Below are 26,146 nucleotides of genomic sequence, written 5' to 3'. Positions count from 1 at the left end.
TCAAAACCTTTCCTCTTTATTCAGACAAACGGGGAAATATTGTGGGATATTTGTACACTGTGTGAAGATGTGTCACTATAAGTGTTTAATAGAGAGTTAAATGGGAGGTATAGGCAGGACTTCCAAGCAGAGAAAGAACTCTGAGAAGGAGCAGAGTCACCACCCAGCGAGGGAGAAGAATCAGGAGGTGCAAGATGAAGGAAAGGTAAAAAGCCATGATGTAAAAAGTACACTAATAAAAATAGGTTACTTTAAGTCATAAGAGCTAAGGGGACAAGCTAAGCTACGGCCCTAGCTTTCATAATTAAGAAGTCTGCATGTCATTATTTGGGAGCTGGCTGGCCAGAGAGAGACTTGTTACAAAAGACGCTCAAATTTCCACTCAGTTTCTCTATAAAGGTGAATTTTGTTTAATATAAAGCATCAATAACAAGTGAGGGATTAAAAGGCAATGCAGTCTTTCCAAATAAAAGCACCTACAGAGCTATGTAAAACTCAAAACTAAAGTCTACAATGATCCAAGTTTTATTTTTAGCCTACACAATAAAAAATTTCCATTTCAACAAGAGTACCTCAGAGTATATAATTATTGGAGTTGTGTAATATGCTGGCAAAACTGCAACAATTATGGAAATAATTACTGAAAGTATTAAAATAATTGTCCATTTGACAGCTAAAATTTCGGGCAACTAAAGTGTAAAGAAAGAATAGTCCTGCTAATTGTTAATTTCTTCTCATAAATAAGGAGAAATTCTAAGTAAAAAGCTATGATTTTTATTATCAATAGATTTCATCTCTTATCTCCTCCCAGTATTTAAAAATGACTAAAGACAACTAGGAAAAGTACATTAGCGTATGTTGAGAGTAGGATGGAAAGAACACAACCTTTGTAAGCACTGGACAACTCATATCAGTAGTTCTCAACCTTCCTAATGCTGTGACCCTTAGTACAGAACCCCATGTTGTGGTGACCCCCCAAAGATAAAATTATTTTTGTTGCTACTTCATGACTGTAATTTTGCTACTGTTAATAACAGTAATGTAAATAACTGTGTATTCCAATGATCTTAGATGACCTTTGTGAAAGGGTCATTTGACTCCCAAAGGGGTTGTGACCCATAGACTGAGAATCACTGATTTAAATAAAATCCCAATTGATAGTTTTTAATAAAGATGAAATCAAACTTATTAACCATTTGCTGGTTTAATGTTTTGGTTGACAATTATTACTGTTGTTGAAAAGCTATAACTTCGAAAAGAAAATTTTATAAGTTTCTCTATTACCAAAAGCCAACAAAAGTCCCCAAATAATTTTCATTATCAGGGATACAAAAAAACCCAAAGGATGCTATTTCCTAGAGTATTCACTCCTGGTGTGGTCCAGTGACACCTGCTTCAGTCATGTCTCTGCAGACACACCATCCATCAGATGGATCCTGAATTATTTCTAATGATTACATTCCAATGTAAGACTATATTCTTGGTTCAGCTATTTTTAGTGGAATAAAAGTTTATTTGAAGTTCTTCTTCTAAAAGGAGAGAAATGTTCATCTCATAAAGGTGAACATTCAAAAATAAGAAATTCTACTTTCAGTGTACTGAATTGAATGGTATTTGGGATACTGTAATTTTGCCTCAAACTATACAGAATTTACTAGAATTTACAAAGTGTTCAACATCAATGGTATAGGCAGCAGGGGCAATTACTTGTGGTTACTGAAATGTAAGCTTATTAAGATTACATCTAACTCAAGTCTATTCCTTATCGCAGTAATGACAGTGCAGGGTTCAGTCCCGCAGCTGGGCAGAGCCGGCTGTCTAAGAAGCTGTTCCTGGCCATATGCATTTCATGCACTAAAAACTATCAGAACCTGATGCCAGCTCTAATATGCAGAGAAAACTACATTTTGAATGGTTTATGCTAAATGATTAATATACCTACACATGATATACGGAACATGATAAAATTTCAGTAAATGTATATCAATTATTATTTTGGCAATAGAAGTTACCATGTGTTGTATAACTTAGGAGAAAAGACCACGGCTTTAACGACCCATAAAGAAAAGCCCGGGCCTTGGCTCAGGAACAGTTTCCTGCTCCTGCACTAAGGCTACCCACCCAGAGGGGTGAGTGTTTGCCTGCCAGGCAGGCATGAAGGTCCCCGCAAGGGAGCATGGGCACCTCCAGCTTGTGCTGCAGGGTCTCCTGTGTTCTACTTGACCCGGCCCTGCTCCCCACGTTAGCCCTTTTGTCCTTGGTGTCTTTGGCTACCAGGCATCCCTGTTTCAGTGCTGAGGAGTTCTATCCAGACAGGAACAGTTCCTGCTCCTATACTGAGAAGATCCACCCAGAGAGTCAGTCACAGCAAAGACTGGACCAAGACACCAGGCCTCTCCTGGCTCCATTTGAAGGAAGAGACGGGCAGGCGCCAATGCAAGAATTCCTCCAACAATCTGAAAGGCAACATGACATCACCAGAATCCAGGGATCCCAAAACAAGAAGAATTGAACACCCTACTCCAGAAGAAATAGAAGAAATCGACTTTAAACGGAACTATATGAAAATAATAGAGGACCTTAAACAGGAGGTGAAAAACTGCCATAAAAAAATAGAGATGACAAACAAAAAGGTAGAGGAAATGAATAAATCTCTCAAAGAGAAACAAGAAAAAGCAATCAAACAGGTAAGGGAAACGGTTCAAGACTTGAAGAATGAAATGGAGGTAATGAGGAAAATACAAACCAAGGGAAGGATGGAGATGGAAAATCTGGGTAAACGAACAGGAACTACAGAGACAAGTATTACCAACAGAATACAAGAGAGATAGAAGAATCTCAGACACTGAAGATACCATAGAGAAAATAAATGCACTGATCAAAGAAAACAGCAAATCCAACAAATTCTCATCACAAAACATTCAGGAAATCTGGGACACAATAAAAAGACCAATCCCAAGAATAATAGGGGTAGGAGAAGAAGTACAGCTCAATGGTCCAGAAAATATATTTAATAAAATTATAGAAGAAAACTTTCCCAACCTAAAGAAAGATATTCCTATGAAGGTTCAAGCAGCATACAGAACACCGAATAGACTGGATCAAAAAAATTACCCCCTTGCCATATAATAATCAAAACACAAAACATACAGAATATTAAGAACTGCAAAGGAAAAAGGTCAAGTTACTTATAAAGGTAAACCTATCAGACTTACACCTGACTTCTCTATGGAAACCAAGAAAGCCAGAAGGTCCTGGATAGATGTACTGCAGAAACTAAGAGACCATGGATGCAAGCCCAGACTACCATACCCAGCCAAGCTTTTGTTCACTATAAACAGAGAAAATTTTCCAGGATAAAAACAAATTTAAACAATATGTAGCCACAAACCCAGCCTTACAGAAAGTAATAGAAGGAAATCACAAACCAAGGAGTCCAACAATGCCCACAATAACTCAGACATCTAGTGACCCTTCACCAGCACAACTCGAAGAAGGGAAACACACAAACTCTACTACCCCCCCCCAAAAAAAGACCAGAGTTAACAACCACAGGTCATTAATATCACTTAATATCAATGGACTCATCTATAAAAAGGCACAGGCTAAGAGATTAGATACAAAAACAGGATCCAACATTCTGCTGTTTACAAGAAACACACCTCAACCACAAAGACAGACATCTACTCAGAGTAAAGGGCTGGGAAAAGGTTTATCAAGCAAATGGACCTAAGAAACAAGCTGGTGTGGCCATACTAATTTCTAACAAAGTTGACTTCAAACTTAATCAGAAGAGATGGAGAGGGACATTTTATACTCATAACAGGAACAGTTCATCAAGATGAAGTCTCAATCCTGAATATCTATGCCCCTAATATAAAAGTACCCACTTACGTAAAAGAAACATTACTAAAACTCAAGGCAGTCATCAAAACACACACACTAATAGTAGGAGACTTCAACACTCCTCTCTCATCAATGGACAGGTCAATCAGACAGAAACCTAACAGAGAAATAAGAGAACTAATGGAGGTAATGAATCAAATGGACTTAACAGACATCTACAGAACATTCCACCAAATAGGAAAGAATATACCTTCTTTGCAGCTCATGGAACCTTCTCGAAAACTGACTATATAGTCGGTAACAAAGCAAACTTCTACAGTTACAAAAAATATTAGTAACCACCTGTGTCTTATCGGATCACCATGGATTAAAGTTAGAATTCAACAACAATGCTACCCCCAGAAAGCCTACAAACTCATGGAAACTTAACAGTCAACTACTGAACCACACCTGGATCAAGGAAGAAATAAAGTCTTTCTTGAATTCAATGAAAATAAAGAGACAACATACTCAAACCTATGGGACACTATGAAAGCAGTGCTAAGAGGAAAGTTCATAGCACTAAGTGCCCACATAAAGAAAACAGAGAAAGCACACATTGGATACTTAACAGCACATCTGAAAGCTCTAGAAAAAAAAGAAGCAGACACACCTAGGAGGAGTAGAAGACTGGAAATAATCAACCTGAGGGCTGAAATCAACAAAATAGAAACACAGAAAACAATCCAAAGAATCAATGAAACAAAAAGTTGGTTCTTGGAGAAAATCAAGATCGACAAACTAATCAAACGACAGAGAGCACGCAAATTAATAAGATCAGAAATGAAAAGGGGGACATAACCACAGACACACAGGAAATTCAGAGAATCATTAAATCTTACTACAAAAGCCTGTATGCCACAAAACTGGAAAATGTAAAAGAAATGGACATATTTTTAGATAAGTACCATATACCAAAGTTAAACCAAGACCAGGTGAACAATCTAAATAGACCTGTTAGTCACGAAGAATTAAGAAACTATTATCAAAAACCTCCCTTCCAAAAAAAGCCCAGGACCAGATGGTTTCAATGCAGAATCCTACCAGAACTTCCAAGAAGAGCTAATACCTATACTCCTTAATGTATTTCACAATATAGAAAAGAAGAGTCATTGCCAAATTCCTTTTATGAAGCTACAGTTACCCTGATACCAAAACCACACAAAGACCCAACCAAGAAAGAGAATTACAGGCCTATCTCACTCATGAACATCGACACAAAAATTCTCAATAAAATACTGGCAAACCGAATCCAAGAACACATTAGAAAAATTATCCATTATGATCAAGTAGGCTTCATCCCAGAGATGCAGGGATGATTCAACATACGCAAATCTATCAATGTAATCCATCACATAAATAAGCTGAAAGAAAAATACCATATGATCATTTCATTAGATGCTGAAAAAGCATTTGATAAAATTCAACATCCCTTTATGATAAAGGTCTTGGAGCGATTAGGGATGCAAGGGCCATACCTAAATATAATAAAAGCTATTTACAGCAAGCCAACAGCTAACATCAAATTAAATGGAGAGAAACTCAAAGCCCTCCTGCTAAAATCAGGAACACGACAAGGCTGTCCACTCTCTCCATACCTCTTCAATATAGTGCTTGAAGTTCTAGCAATAGCAATAAGACAACATAAGGGGATCAAGGGGATTCGAATTGGAAAGGAAGAAGTGAAACTTTCGTTATTTGCAGATGATATGATAGTGTACATAAGCGACCCCAAAAACTCCACCAAAGAACTCCTACAGCTGATAAACACCTTTAGTAACGTGGCAGGATACAAGATCAACTTCAAAAAATTAGTTGCCCTCCTATACACAAAGGATAAGGAAACAGAGAGGGAAATTAGAGAAGCATCAACTTTCACGATAGCCACAAATAGCATAAAATATCTTGGGGTAACTCTAACCAAGGAAGTGAAAGATCTATTTGACAAGAACTTTTTAAGTCTTCAAAGAAAGAAATTGAAGAGGATACCAGAAAATGGAAGGATCTCCCTTGCTCTTGGATTGGGAGGATCAACATAGTAAAAATGGCAATTCTACCAAAGGCAATTTACAGATTCAATGCAATCCCCATCAAGGTCCCATCAAAATTCTTCACAGATCTTGAGAGGACAATAATCAACTTTATATGGAAAAACAAAAAACCAGGATAGCCAAAACAATCTTATACAATAAAGGAACTTCTGGAGGCATTACCATCCCTTACAGAGCTACAGTATTGACAATAGCTTGGTATTGGCATAAAAACAGAGAAGTCAACCAATGGAATTGAATAGAAGACCCGGATTTTAACCCTCAATCCTATGAACACCTGATTTTCGATAAAGGAGCTAAAAGTATACAATGGAAGAAAGAAAGCATCTTCAACAAATGGTGCTGGCATAACTGGATGTCAACCTGTAGAAGAATGAAAATAGATCCATATCTATCACCATGCACAAAACTCAAGTCCAAATGGATCAAAGACCTCAATATCAGTCCGAACACACTGAACCTGATAGAAGAGGAAGTGGGAAGTACTCTACAACACATGGGCACAGGAGATCACTTCCTACGTATAACCCCAGCAGCACAGACATTAAGGGCCTCATTGAATAAATGGGACCTCCTGAAACTGAGAAGCTTCTGTAAAGCAAAGGACACTGTCACTAAGACAAAAAGGCAACCTACTGACTGGGAGAAGATCTTCACCAACCCCACAACAGACAAAGGTCTGATCTCCAAAATATATAGAGAACTCAAGAAACTAGACGTTATACTATGAACATAGTAGAGCATATATTTTTGTTGAATGATAAGGCCTCTCTTGGGTGGTATTGCTGGGTCCAGGGGTAAGTTGATCCCGAATTTCCTGAGAAACTGGGAACTCACCAAGGCCAGCTGGCCTGGGTCTGAAAAAGCCTGGGATGAAACCGGACTTGCTGAACATAGCAGACAATGAGGACTACTGAGAACTCAAGAACAATGGCAATGGGTTTCTGATCCTACTGCATGTACTGGCTTTGTAGGAGCCAAGAAGAAAAAAAAAAAAAAGAAACTAGAAGTTAAAATGCTAATTAGCCCAATTAAAAAATGGGGCACTGAACTGAACAGAGAATTCTCAACAGAAGAAGTTCAAATGGCCAAAAGACACTTAAGGTCATGCTCAACCTCCTTAGCAATCACGGAAATGCAAATCAAAACAACTTTGAGATATCATCTTACACCTGTCAGTATGGCTAAAATAAAAAACACCAATGACAGCCTTTGCTGGAGAGGTTGTGGAGTAAGGGGTACACTCATCCATTGCTGGTGGGAATGCAAACTTGTGCAACCACTTTGGAAATCAGTGTGGCAGTTTCTCAGGAAATTCGGGATCAACCTACCCCAGGACCCAGCAATACCACTCTTGGGAATTTACCCAAGAGAAGCCCTATCATATTAAAAAGCATTTGTTCAACTATGTTCATAGCAGCATTATTTGTAATAGCCAGAATCTGGAAACAACCTAGATGCTCTTCAATGGAAGAATGGATGAAGAAAGTGTGGAATATATACATATTAGAGTACTACTCAGCGGTAAAAACAATGACATCTTGAATTTTGCATGCAAATGGATGGAAATAGAAAACACTATCCTGAGTGAGGTAAGCCAGACCCAAAAAGAGGAACATGGGATGTACTCACTCATAATTGGTTTCTAGCCACAAATAAAGGACATTGAGCCTATGATTTGTGATCCTAGAGAAGCTAAATAAGAAGGTAAACCCAAAGAAAAACATATAGTCATCCTCCTGGATATTGGAAGTAGACAAGATTTCTGGGCAAAAATTGGGAACTTGGGGGTGGGAGTGGGATGGCGGTAAGGGGAAATGGGGAGAGAAAAGTGAGAAGGGGAGGATGGGGGGAGCTTGGGGGAACGGGATGGTTGGGATAAAGGAAGGGTGGATATGGGAGCAGGGAAATATATATCCTAATTAAGGGAGCCATCTTAGGGTTGGCAAGAGACTTGACTCTAGAGGGGCTTCCAGGCGTCCACGGAGATGTCCCCAGTTAGTTCCTTGGGCAGCTGAGGAGAGGGAACCTGAAATGGCCCTATCCTCTAGCCATACTGATGAATATCTTGCATATCACCATAGAACCTTCATCTGGCGATGGATGGAGATAAGAGAGAGAGACCCATATTGGAGCACCGGACTGAGCTCCCAAGGTCGAAATGAGGAGCAGAAGGAGGGAGAACATGAGCAAGGAAGTCAGGACCACGAGGGTGCGCCCACCCACTGAGACAGTGGGGCTGATCTATTGGGAGCTCACCAAGGCCAGCTGGACTGGGACTGAAAAACCATGGGATAAAACCAGACTATCTGAACATGGTGGACAATGAGGGCTAAAGAGAAGCCAAGGACAATGGCACTGGGTTTTGATCCTACTGCATGTTCTTGGCTTTGTGGGAGCCTAGCCTGTTTGGATGCTCACCTTCCTAGACCTGAATGGAGGAGGGGAGGACGTTGGACTTCCCACAGGGCAGGGAACCCTGACTGCTCTTTGGACTGAAGAGGGAGGGGGAAAGAGTGGGGGGAGGGGTAAAGGAGTGGGGGGAAGGGGAGGGAAATGGGAGGTGGGAAGGAGGTGGAAATTAAAAAAAAAAAAGAAAAAGAAAAGAAAAGCTGGGCATCTAATGCATATCCCTGCTACAGGGGACGATGGAGTGAAAGGGCAGGAACATCCATCCCCACAGTAGTAACTCAAAACTAAACCAAGCAGCTCCAAGTTCCACTGAGAATCTCCTTAAAAATAACCACAGAAAGCCCTTTCTAAGTCTACTTACTTAGTAGAGATACTCAGGTTATAATAAGCAGTGTGGCCAGTATTGTTTGATGTAACAATATTAAATAGACTTAGTTTTGAATGTTAGTATATTACCACACTTCTTTGGTTAAAGTCTTTAGAATATATTATAACTTCAAGTTCATAAAATGTATTTTGTGACATATCTGGTTAAATTACACCCATGGTAGATCTGCTTAAAAATGCTATCATGACTCTTCTGGTCAGGACAATAAACTTACTTCTGATTCTGTGAGACTATCTGACACGGAATATCTACATTTATGGGTGGTTGTTACAGAAGGCAACTTGATAGGTCTTTCTAGGACAGATTGTTTCCCTTTTTTAGAATGCAACTTTGTCAAAACTGAGTATCTTTCTACATATACTATTATATAACAATGCTATGTTAGCAAGAATGCCAGTACTATGTAAGTTCAGATGAGGAAACAGACTTACTTACGGGTAAAGACCTAGGTCATATAGAGGCAAAATCCAAACCTAAGTATGGGAGTTGTCCAGATTAATTTTGAGGAAAGGATTCATTTTTTTTCATTTTCAGAAACACTCACTGAGCCCTGGAGAACATGTGCCAAGTACTAGCTCCATGAGTAGGGGTTTCTCAGATGCATGGACTGTTCAGAATGTATACCCACAGGCAGTCAGTAGTAGCTGCCACGTTTACAGTTTGGCATGGCACAGATGCGCAAGGCAATGGGGCACACACACCAGTGTTGCAGTTGAGAGAATGACCTAGGCGCTGGTCATCTGCTCAATCCCTAATCCACCACTTATAATCATGTGATTTTAGTGACCATTCCACACCTTTCTCTGTCTATATTTTCCAACTTATAAAAAAGTGGCAATCGGGTATAATAACTTATTAGTTTGCTCAGAGGATAAGTAGCTGTAACTACATGTAAAGTACTGTAAATACTTCCTTTCTTCCTACTTTTACTGTTATTAATATATGACAACAAATAATAAAAGATATAAATTAAATTATTATGGGTAGTAATAAATGTTTGTAAAATCTAAAAAAAAGATTTTTGTTTCATTTTTCCCTAAACATTTTTTAGAACTTCATTTATAAATGCCAAAGAAGAAGATCAAGTGTCTTAATTAATTCACTTCGCAGTACTCTGGGCATTATGCCTTAGTACCAAGCAAGACAAGGATGAAGTCTTCTTGTGAAAATAGTGAGCAAACAAGACACTAAACAGACAAGCACACACATAGCTCAACCGCACTAGGAGTGAAAAGGAAAGCCCAGGATGACAGCCTACATAGGAGCCCAAGCCAGCTGAGGACTACAGGAGGCACTGCCTGAGAAAGCACAGGTGCATGCTGCATCGCATCTCCAAGTCAAAGAAGCCTAGAAATAGTTAGAACATAGCTTGTCATTACGGGCATAGATACAGGAAATGTGTATGGAAGAGAGGAAAACCTTTTATTTTTCTTCTTCTAGGAACTAAAATTCCTGAGCCAATGGACTTTTCATTAAGTGACATGTCTTATGAAACAGTCTGAAAATCCAGACTCACTGCTTTAGGTTAATGACAGTGGACTCATTAACAGAGATGTTCACTCTAATAAGTTCACCTCAAGTCAAGTATTCAACAGCATCCTTGCTCTTACTTAGCATGGTCACAAGGCTTAACGACCTGACCTTTGGGTCCAACCTCTCCGTTGGATTATTTGTAGTTAATAGCTGCTGAGTTTCAAAGGGGATAAAAACTTTATTCTGGCGTTGCTTAGGGCTGGTGGATCAAGAAGTTGGGGTTCACAATTGAGCTGTCTATGTAATGGTTCTGACTGGCATACTCTGGAGTCTTCCTGGGAGGCGTTTGGTGAGGGGGAGCTCTTCTCAGGGTCACTCATCAGCACATCTTGGGAGGTAGACTGTAGCTCCATGCCTTCCACATCAGACTGCACTTCTCTCTGCTTGGCGTCACCGGCCACTTGACTGGCAGGAAGAGGCAAATTCATCACCTCAGCGGGAAAACAATCCATTTCTACATTTATCTTATTTACAACATGGTCCAGGGCACTTGACTCTTGCTCTCCAGGACACCAAGTGTCGTCTGCTCTGCTGGACCTGCTTTCAAGGGTGTCTGAAAACAATGTCTTATCGACCCCTTCACGCGTGCTGCTCTGAGGGTCAGGATTCTCCAGCGATCTCCTTTGTCTCTGAAGGTCCCCTGCAGCCCTGCTCTCAGGCATGACTCTGCTGACAGGTATGACTGCTCCAAATCTCTGAGAACGACGCTCAGAAGAAAGTGCTGAAAACGATTTAACAGGACTCTCAATTCTAAAAAACCCAGCATCAAACACTATTTTGTCGACTTCCTTTGCAACGCCAGTCCCTGCACACAGGTGGAGTCCAGACAGCAAGGCCGTGCCAGACACATCTCCTTTGGGGGTGACCTCATTGTCTTCTCGCCTGTGAGACTCCGCAGTCAAAGCACCAGGAGGGTTTTTAACTTAGAAATAATTCCAGACATTTTTTTGTATCATTACTTCTCTGACACATTGTTAAATTGTTGGAAATTTTAAAAATATGCTTTAGTAAAACAAAACAAAACAAAACTTTATTCTGACCACCTGTAAGGATCTTACTATTTTTCCAAGTTCAGTTTGAGAAACACAAGAGCGGGGAGGCAGAAGGGAAGACACACTTACGGAGCCCACACTCTTGGGAAAGCCTCTATCTCTTCTTGGCTGTACTCATCCAGTCGTTTAGGCACTTTCCGTGGCCGAGGAAGCTCTTCCACTAAATTCTTAAGAATATCTTCTGGAATATCCTACATTAAACATATTTGGCAGTTAGAATTCTTAAAATTTCCTTTTAATAAACAACAACAGTACTAAAAACCAGCAAAAGGAATGAGAAAAACACCATATTTTTATACTTTGTATAAAGACCTGAAAAGTACAACGTACCAGTGATGCATTTTGTAATTGGTCCTTCCCTTCTTTTCTCCTTGGGACAAGGTTTTACCCAGGTTGGCCATAAAAATACTCTAATAGCCCAGGCTGGCTTTGAACTTGTGACCATCCTACCTCGGTCTCCCAAGTGCTAGACACAGATGTGAGCTACCTTGGCAATTTGATTTTGAAAGTCGTAATTAACTTATCCCTTCTTGTCTCCTTGTCTCGGCTCAGGTTCACACTGCACCTGACTGAGGGAAGTACCAGGTTGCTGTGTCCAGTGCTACTACTTTGTAAACTTTACTTTTCTTTCTCGGAATTTAGTTTGGTTATGCAGATAGTGGCCTAGCATGTAAAAATCATAATTTAAAACATCCTTGTTGAGTCATGGGCAACAATGAGCAAACAGAGTTATTAATCTGTGATTCACAGAGAGCTTACTATTTATCACATAAAATGAAAGAGAATTATTTTTTTCACAGTTGCTGAAACTATCGTTGAGGACCTCCACTTCACCGGGACTCATAATAGTTCCCATTAGTAAGAAAGAAGTGACTGACATGCAAACAGAACTTGTAGATCTTCTGATTTTTATTTTCATGTCATGTAATGGTTTAACGCAGGAATAGTTTCCACTGAGTATGTGTGCTTGTGTTCATATGTGTATGCCTTGTGTTCATTTCAAAACCCAGTAAATATGCTGGACACTGCGATGCAATCACTGACAATAAACCTATGGCAATTGTCGGAAAACAGGAAATAAGGCTTCCTTGAGCATTAAGGAGTGCTGCTCGCTTACCTCATCTGGAAAAAGATGTAGCCTCTGCATCATTGTTCTTCTGTGTAGGTTTTTGGGCAGCATGCCATAGGTAGCTAATTTCACAATCTGAAAAACAGAGACACCGAGGACTTAAGAGAAAATGAGACTCAGGATGAACTGAAAGCAAATACTGTTAGAAATGGCAGGGAAAAGGAATGGCTAGGGTTCCATGTGAACACAGTAAATAAATAGACTGAAGTAAATTACACGGGAACACCAGAGAGGAACTTTCATTGCTTTCTACATTACTGTTTTCTAGAGGTGTTACCTGCTTATTGTTTATGGAGAAAAAGCAAATGGAAGGGACTAGACATAATCCTTGCATATGCTAATTTTTAACACAGGTCATTTCCAAGTTTATGTATGAACTGGTGGGACCTGAATCTCGTTTCCTCTAGGAGGGAGACCAGTGAGACTGAATTCATAAACTAATCTGAGTACGGTTACATTGTTTAAGACACAAGTTGGCAGCAACTCTTATAGCGAATGTTCACCAACATTTTCCTGGTTATATAGTCATCAGTGTGTCACATTTTAACAACATATTTATGATGCTGTGGAGCAAGGGTTACAATCAGCCTCACCTAGCAGCAGGACAACTGACTGTGGATAGAGACCGGCCTAATTCCATCTACGTACCAAATTGCTGTACTGGCTTTCTAATTAAATGATTTTACTCTCAGGAACATTAAGACAGTATATAGAATCATACCCAGAATACACTTCTCTCCATAACTTATTAGGATGATACAGGCCTCTGGGGACACTGCACACACACAAACATGCAGGTAAAACACTCATACACAGAAAAACAGTTAATAAATAAAATGTTAACAAATTAAGATCTAGTGACATAATAATGCAAATAGGTTTAAATGGATATTTCTTAAGCCTTCATCAAGCATTTTATATTATGTTTCAATTCTGGTTCATCAAAACTATAATTAGAACAAAGTAGAAAGATATGTGTATAAAACTGCCATAATTAAACCCATTTGTTGCAAGGTAACTCAAAAAGTAAAGAAATGTCAAAAAATATTTTTTACAAGTGCCAATATTAAAAAGTTGGATTATATTGCCTCCTAGTGTACAGTTACCATACCCAAATGAAACAAACTAAATTTTTTTTTTTCTTTTCGGTTTTTCGAGACAGGGTTTCTCTGTGGTTTTGAAGCCTGTCCTGGAACTAGCTCTTGTAGACCAGGCTGGTCTCGAACTCACAGATATCCACCTGCCTCTGCCTCCCAAGTGCTGGGATTAAAGGCGTGCGCCACCACTGCTCGGCTGAAACAAACTAACTTTTGCAACTTTAAAATACTTATCATTAAAACTACATTTGTTGTAACAGCTATGTTAGAGAGCATCACCCAGCCAGCCTCACTACTTTTCTGTATAGGCCATAACAAATACATGGAACACAGTATGGTGTGTGCTGTGACACTGTAAAACCACACCAGCTATCAAACAGAACAGAACTATTTCTTAAGGAGTGATGTCTCAGTACGTATGATTCAGACAGTAATGGCTGCCAGGTCTTAGCATTACAGAACACTCCTCTCCTACATTTCATCAAGAAAACTCAAGGTGGTATAAACCAGTGGTCACAGCATGACAATTTATCCATCTGCCTCCAACTTTTTTTTTTTTTAGGAAAATAGGGAGTATTTTCGGAGTAATATCTTGTTCACTTACAAATGCACTTAAGAAAAAAACCTAGTAGTCACCAAAAGGGAAAGGGCTGTTTTTTTCTGAGGGTAGAGCTCAAAGGCCAGGTTTATTGATAGCCAAGAAGGAAAAATAAGTTGTAAAACAGCGAAAGGAGACCTAATGTTTTAGCAGTAGTTGGACAAACATTTGGCTTAGAATTCTGTTGAGTATATCATTCAAATAATAATAATCAATAATGATTATTACTAAACATTAACATTTGTTATTAATAAACATCATTCACAACAGTGCTTATTTTATATAATTTAACAATGATATATATTAATTTTGGGTTACAGATGCAGTTTAGTGGTATAGGGTGGTTGCCTAGCTAGCACAAGCTAGACTCTGGGTTTAATTTCTAATATACACAACTTTTCGATATTTTCTTAGCCCTTCCGATTCAATATTCTTGTTATTTATTCTGATATCATTTGACTTCTGTTGTGTTGCTTTGTTTTTTTGTTGGGGTATTTTTTTTTTTTTCTGATTTGTTTTTAAAAGGATGATCAGCTTAAGAACATGTTTCTTCTTTTAATAGCTACCCAGGTGGATTTAGACAAGTAACAGCTGCACAGCTGCACCTGATTTTTCTTCTAGGATCTTTCCTCCTCCGTGAAGTACTGGGAGGAATAGTGTATGTTAAAAGGGGTTAGAAAGTTTAAACTATAGAAAATTATAACCCAGGTAAATGCAAATCAAAAGGAGACAGATACAGTTATATTCAAAGTAGGAAAAAAACAGAGTTCAAGTTAAGAAGCATTACTGGAGATAAAGAAGGCCAAACACACTGATGCTGATCTATTTATTCTTTAAGATTATAATCCCAAACCTATATTCATCTAACACTAAATCTTCAAAATATACAACTCCCAACTGACAGACCTATATAGAAATAAGTAAACCCATAACTTAGACTTTAGTAATTAACAAACAAACCCTTAATCAGACAATAAATAGGCAAAGAAACAAGTTGGTAAGATTAAAATATACTAAACAAACATAATATTCTTCTGACTTTCTCCCAAGGTATCTGCAGCTAGCTTACCATATTCTAGACAATGACAGATGTGCCCAAAATAAAAAAGTACTATTCATTGGCCAAAACCATCTTCTTTATTCATTAACCAATAAAGGCAACACATATACAGAGGGAGCTCTCACACCAAAGTATCTAAATTCTTTGAGTTGATGTAACTAATGATAGCAATTAGGAAACAGAACTGAATGATAGTGAACATGGCATTAGTAAAACTTTGTGTAATACGATGAAGCAGGTATTGCCCTGAATGGTGCCTATATTAGAAGGGACATGTTAAATACAGTAGGAACCAGTCTTGTCCAGGTGACCAATACAAACAATAAGCTTACCGCCACTGGGTCCTTCAGGTGGAGCTGTGCAGCTGTTACTTGTCTAAATCCACCTGGGTAGCTGTTAAAGGAAGAAATATGTTCTTAAGCTGATCATCCTTTTATAACAGTAAAATGATTCTAAGAAATTATATTTTACTTCTGGAAACTATTTATTAGAAATGAATATGCATATGTGTACATATATGTATATACAGACACACATATATAAGTTGTGCTCTGACCTCCACACAAACGTGTATGCATACATGTACTTGTAAGCATGCATGCACACACACACACACACATGTTAAAAATAAGTAAGTAAGCTATGCTGTTTAAAATATTCTCTTAAGTGGCTATCACTATTTTACAGGTAGTTATCTCAAAAAATTTTTCTTAGCATAATTATTTTCATATGAATTTTGTTAGTCATTTATTCATTTTCTTACCTATTCATTTTATCTAGATTACCATTTGTTTATTTAAAAAAAGAAGTAGCAGCCAGGCGGTGGTGGCGCACGCCTTTAATCCCAGCACTTGGGAGGCAGAGGCGGGAGGATCTCTGTGAGTTCAAGGCCAGCCTGGTCTAGAAGAGCTAGTTCCAGGACAGGAACCAGAAAAAAAAAAATAATAAAAGCTGCGGAGAAACCCTGTCTCGAAAAAAAAAGAAATAGCAATGAGCCAGGGTAATTTATGGCCCCTGCCCAGTTAGACTAACTGCATAATCTAGGACTGAGAACCTGGGAAGGTGCTGGTAGAACACAGGCTGGCCTCTACCTCCTCACACAGCTGAGCAGGATGCACAACTCCTCATCTATCCTCTGCTTCCCAAATACTGAGACTCAGGTGGGTATCAACAATCTGGAAGTTCACAGGCAATGACCCTGTTCAAATAGGCAGTAAATTCATTAGGAGTTATATGTTGGCTCCAGGTAATAAATGACCTATTTCATAGTGCTCAGACCAAATAACAGACTTAAATGGACAAACTGGAATCAGCACAGCACTCGATCCGGACCTAGAAACCAGATTCTGCCAGTGGTTCCCAGTACAATGCTAAGACACTAGTTTATATTTGTATGGGAGCTAAAAAAAAACCTGTTAATTGCCCCACCTAATTTTACAAAATTCTGAGTCAACAGAGAAAATTGTATTTTTGAAAGCGTAAGAAACTGACAATTTATAGCTATGAGAGCTTATAGCCCTAAATAAATGAAAAAAATTAAAAGTTTTTACAAAAAGAAGACACAAAAAGAGGAAAAGAAGACAGCCAGTGGATTCTAAGAGAAAAATTTAGGATTACCCAAATTTAAGTTACTTTCAATAATTTTCAAAAACATTTTCAAGATGACTGAGTAAGCCATACATTAGGACTGCAACCTAAAACAAGTATATTAAATGTCTGCTGAGAAAGATGGGCCATTTCCAAACTGCTACGACCTATTTGTTTCATGGAATTTCAGTTTTAGAAGAAACACCCGTCTAGACGTCTATTCCTATGGAAAACTACTTTGTAATGTCTATGCTAAAGATTTTTTTTTCTATTTTTACCACTGGGCTGGCAAATTCTAAACCATAATACCGCTTATGCTATATTTCAGGACTTGGACTTTCTCCTGAAGGACCTGGAAAGCTAATGTGAATTCCAACAAGCAGGGGAAGGCCTGAGTAATGTGATATGCAACTGATTCTCCCAGGTGAAAAGCAACAGCGTTTATTCCTTTACTGAAATGCCCCGGAGGGAGTCAGGGAAAACTGATCGATAGGACAGCCATGAGTTTCCCATATAGATTAACTCAGCATACACTTTCCAAGTGTTTCTTTTTCTGTGCATGAGAGGTGCACAGGCACACAAGGCAGGATCCTGTCCTAAAGAGAGTGATGACATGACTTTTGGTCAGTCTGTTATAAAAACATGTCAATGAATTTAGACAAAGTATCAACACTAGAAAAAAAAATGAGAAGTCAATGTTTATAAATTACTTGTTGAGGAAGAACTTTCTGAGACATTAAGTGTTGGGAGCAGTGAGACCCCAGATCCTGAATTTCTTGTAATCCCCTGATCTGAGTGCCTACAGCTGCTCTGAGCATCAGACCTTCAGGAGTTCCTGATGGCAGGAGAGTGGTTTCTGGTGGGTTTGGCTGGGGCGTGGCTATCACTATATAACCTGCCCCTGAACACAATAACGGGGGCATTCTTGGGGAATTCAAGGATGACCCGTGTCTCTGTCTCTCTGTGTGTGTTTGTGTATTTTAACTTCCAGCCCCCTTGCCCGAAACTCTAGTGCACCGAGCGCAGACACAGGGGCAAAGAAGTCAGAAGAATTTCAGAAAAGCCAGATTAAATCATAAAAATTAAGTAGCAGTAAAGAACACCATTAAGTTTGTAAGAAACAAAAATTTAAAAATAGACTAATATTCCTAACAGATTAAAAGCACATAAACAGTGATAAGGAAGCTGGGCAGCACACTCCTATACACCCAGCACTTGAGGCAGAGATGGAGGCAGAGATAGGAGGATGAGGCGTTCAAGGCCAGATTCAGCCACAGAAGCATAAGACAGGCCTGGGCTTCATCAATGTCTGTCTCAGAGAACCCCAAACAAATTATGCATTTAAGATGTGCTTGGGCAAGAGAGGAAAAGAACAGACTATGATGTTAAAGGTGAAGGTGCAGTCAGAAACGGAAGAGGGATTATGATGGAGAGTGGACAATCAGGGCTGCAGATGCGGCTCAGTGGTCAAGTGCAGTAGCTACTCCTGCAGTGGACCCACATGGCAGCTCACAGCTCTGAGGAAGTTCAGGTCCAGAGGTTCAGACGTCCCCTTCTGGCCTCCGTGTGCACTGTACCCAAGTGCTCCCTGTACACCCATGCAGGTAAAACATTAATACACATAAAAAAAAGAGTGAGCAATACTGACGAATATCTTGCATATCATCCTAGAACTTTCATCTGGCGATGGATGGAGATAGAGACAGAGACCCACACTGGAGCACTGGACTGAGCTCCCAAGGTCCCAATGAGGAGCAGAAGGAGGGAGAACATGAGCAAAGAAGTCGGGACCACGAGGGGTGCACCCACCCACTGAGACAGTGGAGCTGATCTACTGGGAGCTCACCAAGGCCAGCTGGACTGTTACCAAAAAAGCATGGGATAAAACTGGACTCTCTGAACATGGCGAACAATGAGGGCTGATGAGACGCCAAGGACAACGGCACGCGGTTTTAATCCTACGCAATGTGCTGGCTTGGTGGGAGCCTAGCCAGTTTGGATGTTCACCTTCCTAGATATGGACGGAGGGGGGAGGACCTAGGACTTACCACAGGGCAGGGAACCCTGACTGCTCTTTGGACTGGAGAGGGAGGGGGAGAGGAGTGGGGGGAAGGGGAGAGGGGTGGGAGGAGGGGAGAAGAGTGGGAGGAGGGGGAGAAGAGTGGGAGGAGGGGGAGGGAAATGGGAGGCTGGGAGGAGGTGGAAATTTGTTTTTTTTTTCTTTTCTTTATTCTCCTTTTATCAATAAAAAAAAAGAGTGGAAGACCAATATTTATAACCATAACTTCGATGACAGTACAGGTTAGATCAAGTAAATTTCCTCTTCACCAGAAACTATGGATTAACTCAATATAGAAAGCAAAATCAGGATCTCAAAATAAAATGGTAGAGATAAAATCTAAATGGAACAAAGCTAATCTCTTAGCACTGGATTAACACAACTAAAACATACAAAAAGAAGAGACATAATTTTAACAAGGACATGGGAAGAAACTTAGGAGTTTTGGCTCACAGTAAATGTTATGAACCATAATACTGTTTACGGCCTTAAAGAAAATTTAGTTTACAGAAAAAGATGAGAGAAAACTGTCCTCCTTGGGAAGCCTCCGTACACCCAGTGAGTACATTTACCGACAGGGAAGATGGGAGCTAGGAGAGTTCCCTGTGCAGACGGCGCTGCAGACAGAGAGAGGAGCTACAGAAAGAGAGGGCAACAGTACTATTAAAGCCACACGTCTGCACTGTGCCCTTACAACAACGTTTTCTTACCCAGTGTGTGAGGAGTACACTTTCTGCTCCCATTTGTTTCCAGAAAACGCAATGTGTCTTGTGTTTATTATGACAACATGATCGCCACAGTCACCTGGATTTCAAAAGAAACAAGGCAGAAAGACTCTGAATGAAAACAGCAAAGCCTTAAAAAACGGCTTGATTGTTTAGTTACCACAGTACAAACACCACATTCAAAAGTAAAAATCACAGTGCAGCATCACAATCCGTTAACACATTTGTTTCATCTGATAGACCACATAAGCACAGAAAGAGCTGGCAGGCCATTTGGAAAATCTCAACACTGGTAGAAAAGTAAAAGAAAAACTTTAAACGATGACAATAATGACAACACATTCTTTAGAGGAAACTCTTCTTGTTCCTCTTGCTCCTCCTACTGATAACTCTCCGACTTGTTTTACCCCCTCCTCACAAGCCCTACTTGAACACACTCCCCCACAAAAGACAGACACGGGGGGGGGGCGCAGAATAAACAAAATAATTTCTAAATGGCAAGTCTGTCTGTTTCTCATAACATCTTGCAAGGTCCACCTGACAAACCAAGCAGTTCAAATGTTTATATTACATTCTGATCCCACAAGTGTCAACTTTATAGCCATTCCTAGATGTTTGACCATTTGTTACTCATCCCCCCCCCAAAATGTGTACAGTGATTATGAATACCAAACACTTAGCTAACTGATAGTTACACTGCTAAATGTTGGAGATGAACTCTTAAAAGACAATTTATTTCTCAACCTCTGATTTAGGAACTTGACTCTAGTGACATCTTGTGGTCATAAGAAGCTTTGCTGATGTAGTAAACATTCAACACAGTGAGGCAAATAGAAGTACAATCTTTAAAAAGTCGAAGTTTCCAACTTCATAAAAAAGCTACTCTCTATTCTTAAGGAAGGATGACCTACAGGTAATCATGGCAGCTCTTCTGGTGTCCCAGCAGAATGTGTACTTGCAGCATTTAAAGAATACCTAAGGAATGATGACTCCCTTTTAAAGGAAGAACTGACTGAGGAGGCTGGTGTCTGTTGTCCTTGGGGACAGAAATGAAGTGCCTATGACTTGTTTGAGTTTACTTTCAATTTCTTATCACTGTGGTTTCAACAAACACAGTCTCAGTGAAGCTGTTTACAAATACATGAACAGGAAATAGTGTAAGTGCTAACTAACAACCACACAGAAGACAACTGGGAATCTCCTATGTGAGGAAGCAGGAGTCCAAGTTTCTGTCTCAACTATACTATGAAGTAGCTGAAGGGCAATGAGAATGTCACCTTGCTTTTCCTTCTGTTTTTCAACTACCTCTCGGGAGGTAAAACATCTCACGACATAAGAAATTGCACACACTTGTAATTCTATAAATATACATAGTTCTTGTTCGCCAAATACTTTTTTAAAAAAGAAAAATAGCCATTTACTTTTAACAAAAGCACAAATGCTGCTCGTTATTTCTTTCAAAATTCAGTTGCTCTCATTATTTATGACTTCATATTTGTAAATTTCCTTAGTTGCTAGAACTTGAGTTGCCTGACACACACCTTGACAACTGTGGCTATGGAAAGCAATGTTCTATTTCTTCTCTCAAATGCAAACAGTGCTGTTTTTTGGAGGTCTACTGAGTGTTCTAGTTTCTGTGTTTGCATTTTCTGTTAAGTGCCTTCACTCTTTAAAGTGCCCCTCAACTTGGTACTGGAATACTGTGTAATATTCCTGCGCACAGGAGGACTGTGCTACATGCTCTGAGAGATAAGGTGTATTAGATGAACTTAGTTCACAGCTGAGTTATAAGTTATAATGCTGTGGGTCAAGAATCCAGTGTTCCGGTGTTAAAAAATATGTATAAAAGGCTTTACAGAAACCCACACAAACAAGGTTAGATTTTGAATGGACAATAGAAACTCCCCTTGAAATGCCGTGCAATATTCAACAATCCAGTTGTCATGGTGACGACAGAACCAAACTCCCACGTAGAAAAGAGGTGACTTATTTATAAAGAATCTGACTGAAAGTGTGATGTACAAGCTACTATCTGGTCGAGGCCACATGCTGCACGAGGTGCTTGAACATGGCCAAATCCTTAGATTCGTATTCTACACACAGATTTCAGAATATAGGATATTCCAATACTCTACTCAAAGTTTATAACAGAAGGAAGATTAAGAGCCTTGCTCTTAGCTAAATCCAATCATTTGAAATACTTCTTTCTTGCTCCAGTTCCAGGGATCTCAAAATCTAGTTGCTCAAATGCCAAGGCCCTAGATGAAAGTTTTTAAATTTTTTTTAAACTAGTATTTATAAATGCAAATATTCATGCAATAAGCATTTTTTACACTCCACTATTATGGGTACTTAGAATTCTTGCTAGTTTTTTAAATTCAAGTTTAGTGAAGAAAGGTGGACAGCAAGTATGTTCACGTCAAGTGATATATAAAAATTATTTTTTAAAAAACAGCAAAGTAGGGTTCAAAGGGTGAATGGGCAGCTGGGCAGAGGGCTTAAGGAAGGCCTTGTTCAGGACAGGAATCACTGGCCAGAAATACAAAAAGATACGAAGGCGTGAACCCTGCAGAACTGGGAAAGAACATGCAGGCAGAGAAAAAGAGTATGGAAGGGGACCCAAGCAAAACTATGCTTGCTAGTTCAAGAAAGGAGACAGCAGCAGGCCTCAGAGGATTGCTCAGAGGACAGATGGAAATAATGTTAGAGGTTCAGAAGCCACATTCATAAGTCCTGTAGGGGACAGCTTTGCCTTTTATTCTGGAGTTCTGGAAGATAACTGAGCCTAGTCTGTGCAGCAACTATATATGAGCAGGACAGTGGAGAGAACAACAACAGTTCAAAGAGAGAGAGAGAGACTGACTGCCAGATTGCAGGACTACTGCTTCCTAAATTTTAAACTAGGTATACTTATTATGCAGGGTGTGGGGACTCAGAACAGTCACAGAACTCAGAAGTAGAGAAGACTTCAAACCAGAACATCCAAGAGTACACAGATACTATTAATTAAGATGGGGAAACCAAACAGGACAGGCTGGTTTGGGTAGGGAAAATCCAGGAGTAAGAAAGATGTCCCTATTGGGCGATTTACTGAAGATGACTACCGGGTACCAAAGAGGATATGTTGAGCAGAAACTGGACACATGAATGTAGCATACAGGTCCTAACTAGAGATGGAAGGATTCACACACACATAGTTTTTAGAGCTCTGAGACAGAAATCAGTCACTCAATGAATGAGAAGCAGTCCTGGGCTGGGCTTCAGGATACATCCACTTTTAAGTGAGAGGAAAATTGGGATATGACAGGAAAACGCCTTCGTAAACAAAGTCAGCCCAAAATGTTTACAAGTCTAACTCTTGTAAAATGAAAACAGTCTTATTGTTTTAGAAATAGCATACAGAAAGCAAATCTTTAATTCAAGAGTGAAAGGCAACCTATCATATTTAGCTAGCTGTATGATTCTAGGGAAGGATTTTTATAAAAGTGGCTGGACTTGTGTTAAAAACTCTCTACTCAAAGAAGTCACTCGAGAAGATATGTGTAAGAAGGGAAACCCAATTTACAGTACAAATCAGGACACTGAGAGTGGAAATAAGGGCTACTGGCGATTTTCTGTTTGGTAATAGTGCAAAACGGAACTGCCCTTGAAGAACTGTCCTTATGGTTTTTCTATAAGTTATATTCAATCTAGCACCAGACCAGCACTGTCAGGACTAGAATACAGCATCCTCATATATGCCCAGAAAGGAGCTCTTAGACACAGTCCAGCCACACTTCACAAGGTTCCCCTTCTGGAACGGAAACTATGGCTACTAATGACACGTCTAAGACAATACTCACTCAGTTGATGGTACACTGGTTTGTGTAATCCTTGAAGCCTTTGTGACGCTATAGCAGCAAGTTTGCCAGGGGGCTGCATTTTGCCATCTAGGAGATACCACATTCGAGCAAAAGTGGCCCATTGCTTGGAAATAACGAAAAAGGTGAAGAAAATTCTATTTAGAATGGAAATAATTAAATGCATTTTCAAATGCCATCATATGTATTCTATAATTAATACCAACAATTACTTTGAAAAACAGACCATGACTAAAATTTGTATGTGTGTGCATTTTGTTTTCACTATCAGCACTAAAGTCTTTTCTCATTATTGCACTGAGATAGTAAGTATATTATACAGAAAGTTGGGTAGCTAGTTGGCAATTGAAGGTAACTAAAGACCTCAGTTCTAGGAGAGTTAAATACAATTGCGCAATCAGAAAAGCATAGCTGAAACTTAACATTCCTTTGTGTGTGTGGCACTGGGGATACCAGGCAAGCACTCCACCACCGTGACACATCCCTAGTCCCTTTTTGATGCCTTTGAGTCAGAGTTTCACTAGTTATGCAGTTTGACCTTGAACTCACTCCGGAGCCTGCAAAGGCTTGAACTTATAAACCTCCCACTTCATCCTTCGAAGTATCTGGTATTACAGGCTTGTCTTCAACAGACATCTTTCTGTCATGCCAGAAAAATCACACTCTTCAATATCTCCAAACTAAGAAAACTATCTCTATCCCAGAAAGATTTTGACTAGGTGCTTTGATTATGCATATACGAAGAGGTTGTATGCTAGAAAAAAAAAATACAATTCAGCTTGGAGTTTCATATGAGTTATCATACACTTGAAACTAGCTCATGCATATGCAAAGACAAGTTTCCCCCATTCCAAGCAGACTAACACATAAAAGCTCGATAAGCAACACAAATGCTGAGACAATGTCAACTTCTGTCAAAGCTTTAAAATGTTTACCTTCACCTCCTAGATTTACCTCATTACAGAGAGGTAACAAGTACACTTACAAGAACTATACTTTAAGTGGCATTAGGCTAGACATCATTTTGGATTAACACACCGAACACTAATTCTTTCTCTTCTACCTAAAACCTGCTTCAGTTTCAGTATTCCCTATACCACAGCCTTCCAGTTGCCCAAACCAGAATTCGCAAACGTAATTCTTGTTTCTTCGTTCACCCACATTCAATCCTTTAATGCATACTGCGGGCTTCTCAGCACTCCTGCGTTTTAGCCTGACTTGTGCATGAGTATCTTGCGTGGTATACTAGAACAGCAGCAATCCGAATGGATTTTCTCCTTTTGTCCTTCACAGAGCCCCGTCTGTGAACATTCTATCTTCCTCCTGGCAGCCTGGGCGCCTGGTCCTTTTAATACCTAAGACTTCTAGGTCAAATCCCTCCAAGAGGTCCTCATTCTTTTCTTCTTTTGAAACAGTTTCAAGAAGAGAAGGCTGACTTCAAGATCGCTATGAACCGGAGGAGGCTGGCCCTGAACTTCCAATCTTTCTTCTGGAAAAACACGCGTGCACCATAACGCCAGGTTTACGCGGTGCTGGGGATGGAACCCAGGGCTTTCTGCACGCCAAATACGCACTGTACTAAATCGGCTACAGCTCCAGCCTTTTCCCTTCCCCGCCAGACTCCACTGCACTAAACAAAATAAACACGCTTGTCATTCAACGCATTATCTCACTGAAATTCTCTCCGCGGACTCTCGGCGGAGAACAGAAGACACGAATCGGGCAGGCTGAAGAGAGAAAGAAGTGCCCAAAGATATCAAAGCGCGGCCTGAGTCACAACCCCTGGAATGTGACTCCCTAAGGCATTTCTTGGCCACGAGTGTCAGCTTCCCTGACGGCTCAGCTTCTGCACTAAACCCCCGCGAACCACCGCTCTTCATTTTCGCCAGCGTAATGACACCAGCGTCACTCCAAAAGCGCACGAGCTCACCTGAGGCGCCCTAGAGAAGCTGGACATGCTTCGCGACTTCCGGCGTCCTTTAGTTTCCACTCCCCCAAAAGGGACCCCAGAACCAACAGTCCGGCCGGAAACATACAAAACAGAGCACAATGGTTCCTAATGCCGGCGAGTACTCGTCTGCTCCTCCGCAACGCTCCGGTTCCGGACCTCCCGTAGCCGTGTCCTTACGAAAGGAGCAAAGAGTGTGGCTACTAAGAGAATCATTTCCGAAAATGATTTGCGGAAAAACCGATCTAGGACATTATTCCCGGCCAAGCTAAGCGGCAGGAAACCGGAAGTGCGCGTTTCGCGCGGCTCTTTTGAGAGCTAAAATTTGAGTCTGAGCGCGAAGAAAATGGATCGGTACTTGCTGCTCGTCACCTGGAGGGAAGGAAAGTTTCGATCGGTGGCCGGTGGGGAGAGCGAACCCGGGACTGAGGCGGCGTCCCTGGAGAGCAGCGAGAAACAGCCTCGTAAGCTCTGGGCTGAGAAGAGGCGGGAAAGACCCGCGGGCGGGCGAAGGGACTTGAGTTTATGGTGAGATCCCTCGGGGAGGAGCATAGGTCAAGAGGTCCCAGGAAGATACAACTCTCTGAAACCAAACAGTATTATGTAAATAGAAAATATATAAAATTGTGGGTATTGGATCCCAGTGCCCCCAGGGCTTGGCAAGTTGAATGTTTACAATACCCAATGGTATTGTAATCCAATTTCTGCTTTCTGGAAAGGTATGCATTTAGAAAGCAGTGTTCTATCTTGAAGAAAATACAG

General features: G+C 40.2%; 2 protein-coding genes across 2 annotated transcripts in view; one reads left to right on the top strand and one right to left on the bottom strand.

Annotated features, from left to right (window-relative positions):
• Positions 1 to 25,486, bottom strand: part of Mrpl13 (mitochondrial ribosomal protein L13) — a 28,580-nt gene extending 3,094 nt beyond the window's left edge. Inside the window, exons 1-6 of the mRNA XM_075961000.1 lie at positions 25,367 to 25,486; positions 23,419 to 23,542; positions 19,562 to 19,655; positions 15,538 to 15,598; positions 12,439 to 12,525; positions 11,391 to 11,512 (exon numbers count right to left, since the gene is read on the bottom strand). Of these exons, the coding sequence (XP_075817115.1) occupies positions 11,391 to 11,512; positions 12,439 to 12,525; positions 15,538 to 15,598; positions 19,562 to 19,655; positions 23,419 to 23,542; positions 25,367 to 25,393 (515 nt within the window). The 5' untranslated portion in view covers positions 25,394 to 25,486. The remainder of the gene's footprint in view (positions 1 to 11,390; positions 11,513 to 12,438; positions 12,526 to 15,537; positions 15,599 to 19,561; positions 19,656 to 23,418; positions 23,543 to 25,366) is intronic.
• A 47-nt stretch (positions 25,487 to 25,533) lies between these two features.
• The window catches only part of Mtbp (MDM2 binding protein), a 62,447-nt gene continuing 61,834 nt past the window's right edge, over positions 25,534 to 26,146 (top strand). Inside the window, exon 1 of the mRNA XM_075960998.1 lies at positions 25,534 to 25,848. Coding sequence (XP_075817113.1) covers positions 25,731 to 25,848 — 118 coding nt within the window. The 5' untranslated portion in view covers positions 25,534 to 25,730. The remainder of the gene's footprint in view (positions 25,849 to 26,146) is intronic.

This window comes from Microtus pennsylvanicus, chromosome 2, assembly GCF_037038515.1.
Source record: "Microtus pennsylvanicus isolate mMicPen1 chromosome 2, mMicPen1.hap1, whole genome shotgun sequence".
NCBI classification, from domain to species: Eukaryota; Metazoa; Chordata; class Mammalia; order Rodentia; family Cricetidae; genus Microtus; species Microtus pennsylvanicus.
Note: the sequence above shows the minus strand (reverse complement) of the source record. Positions and strands in the feature narration are given on the sequence as shown.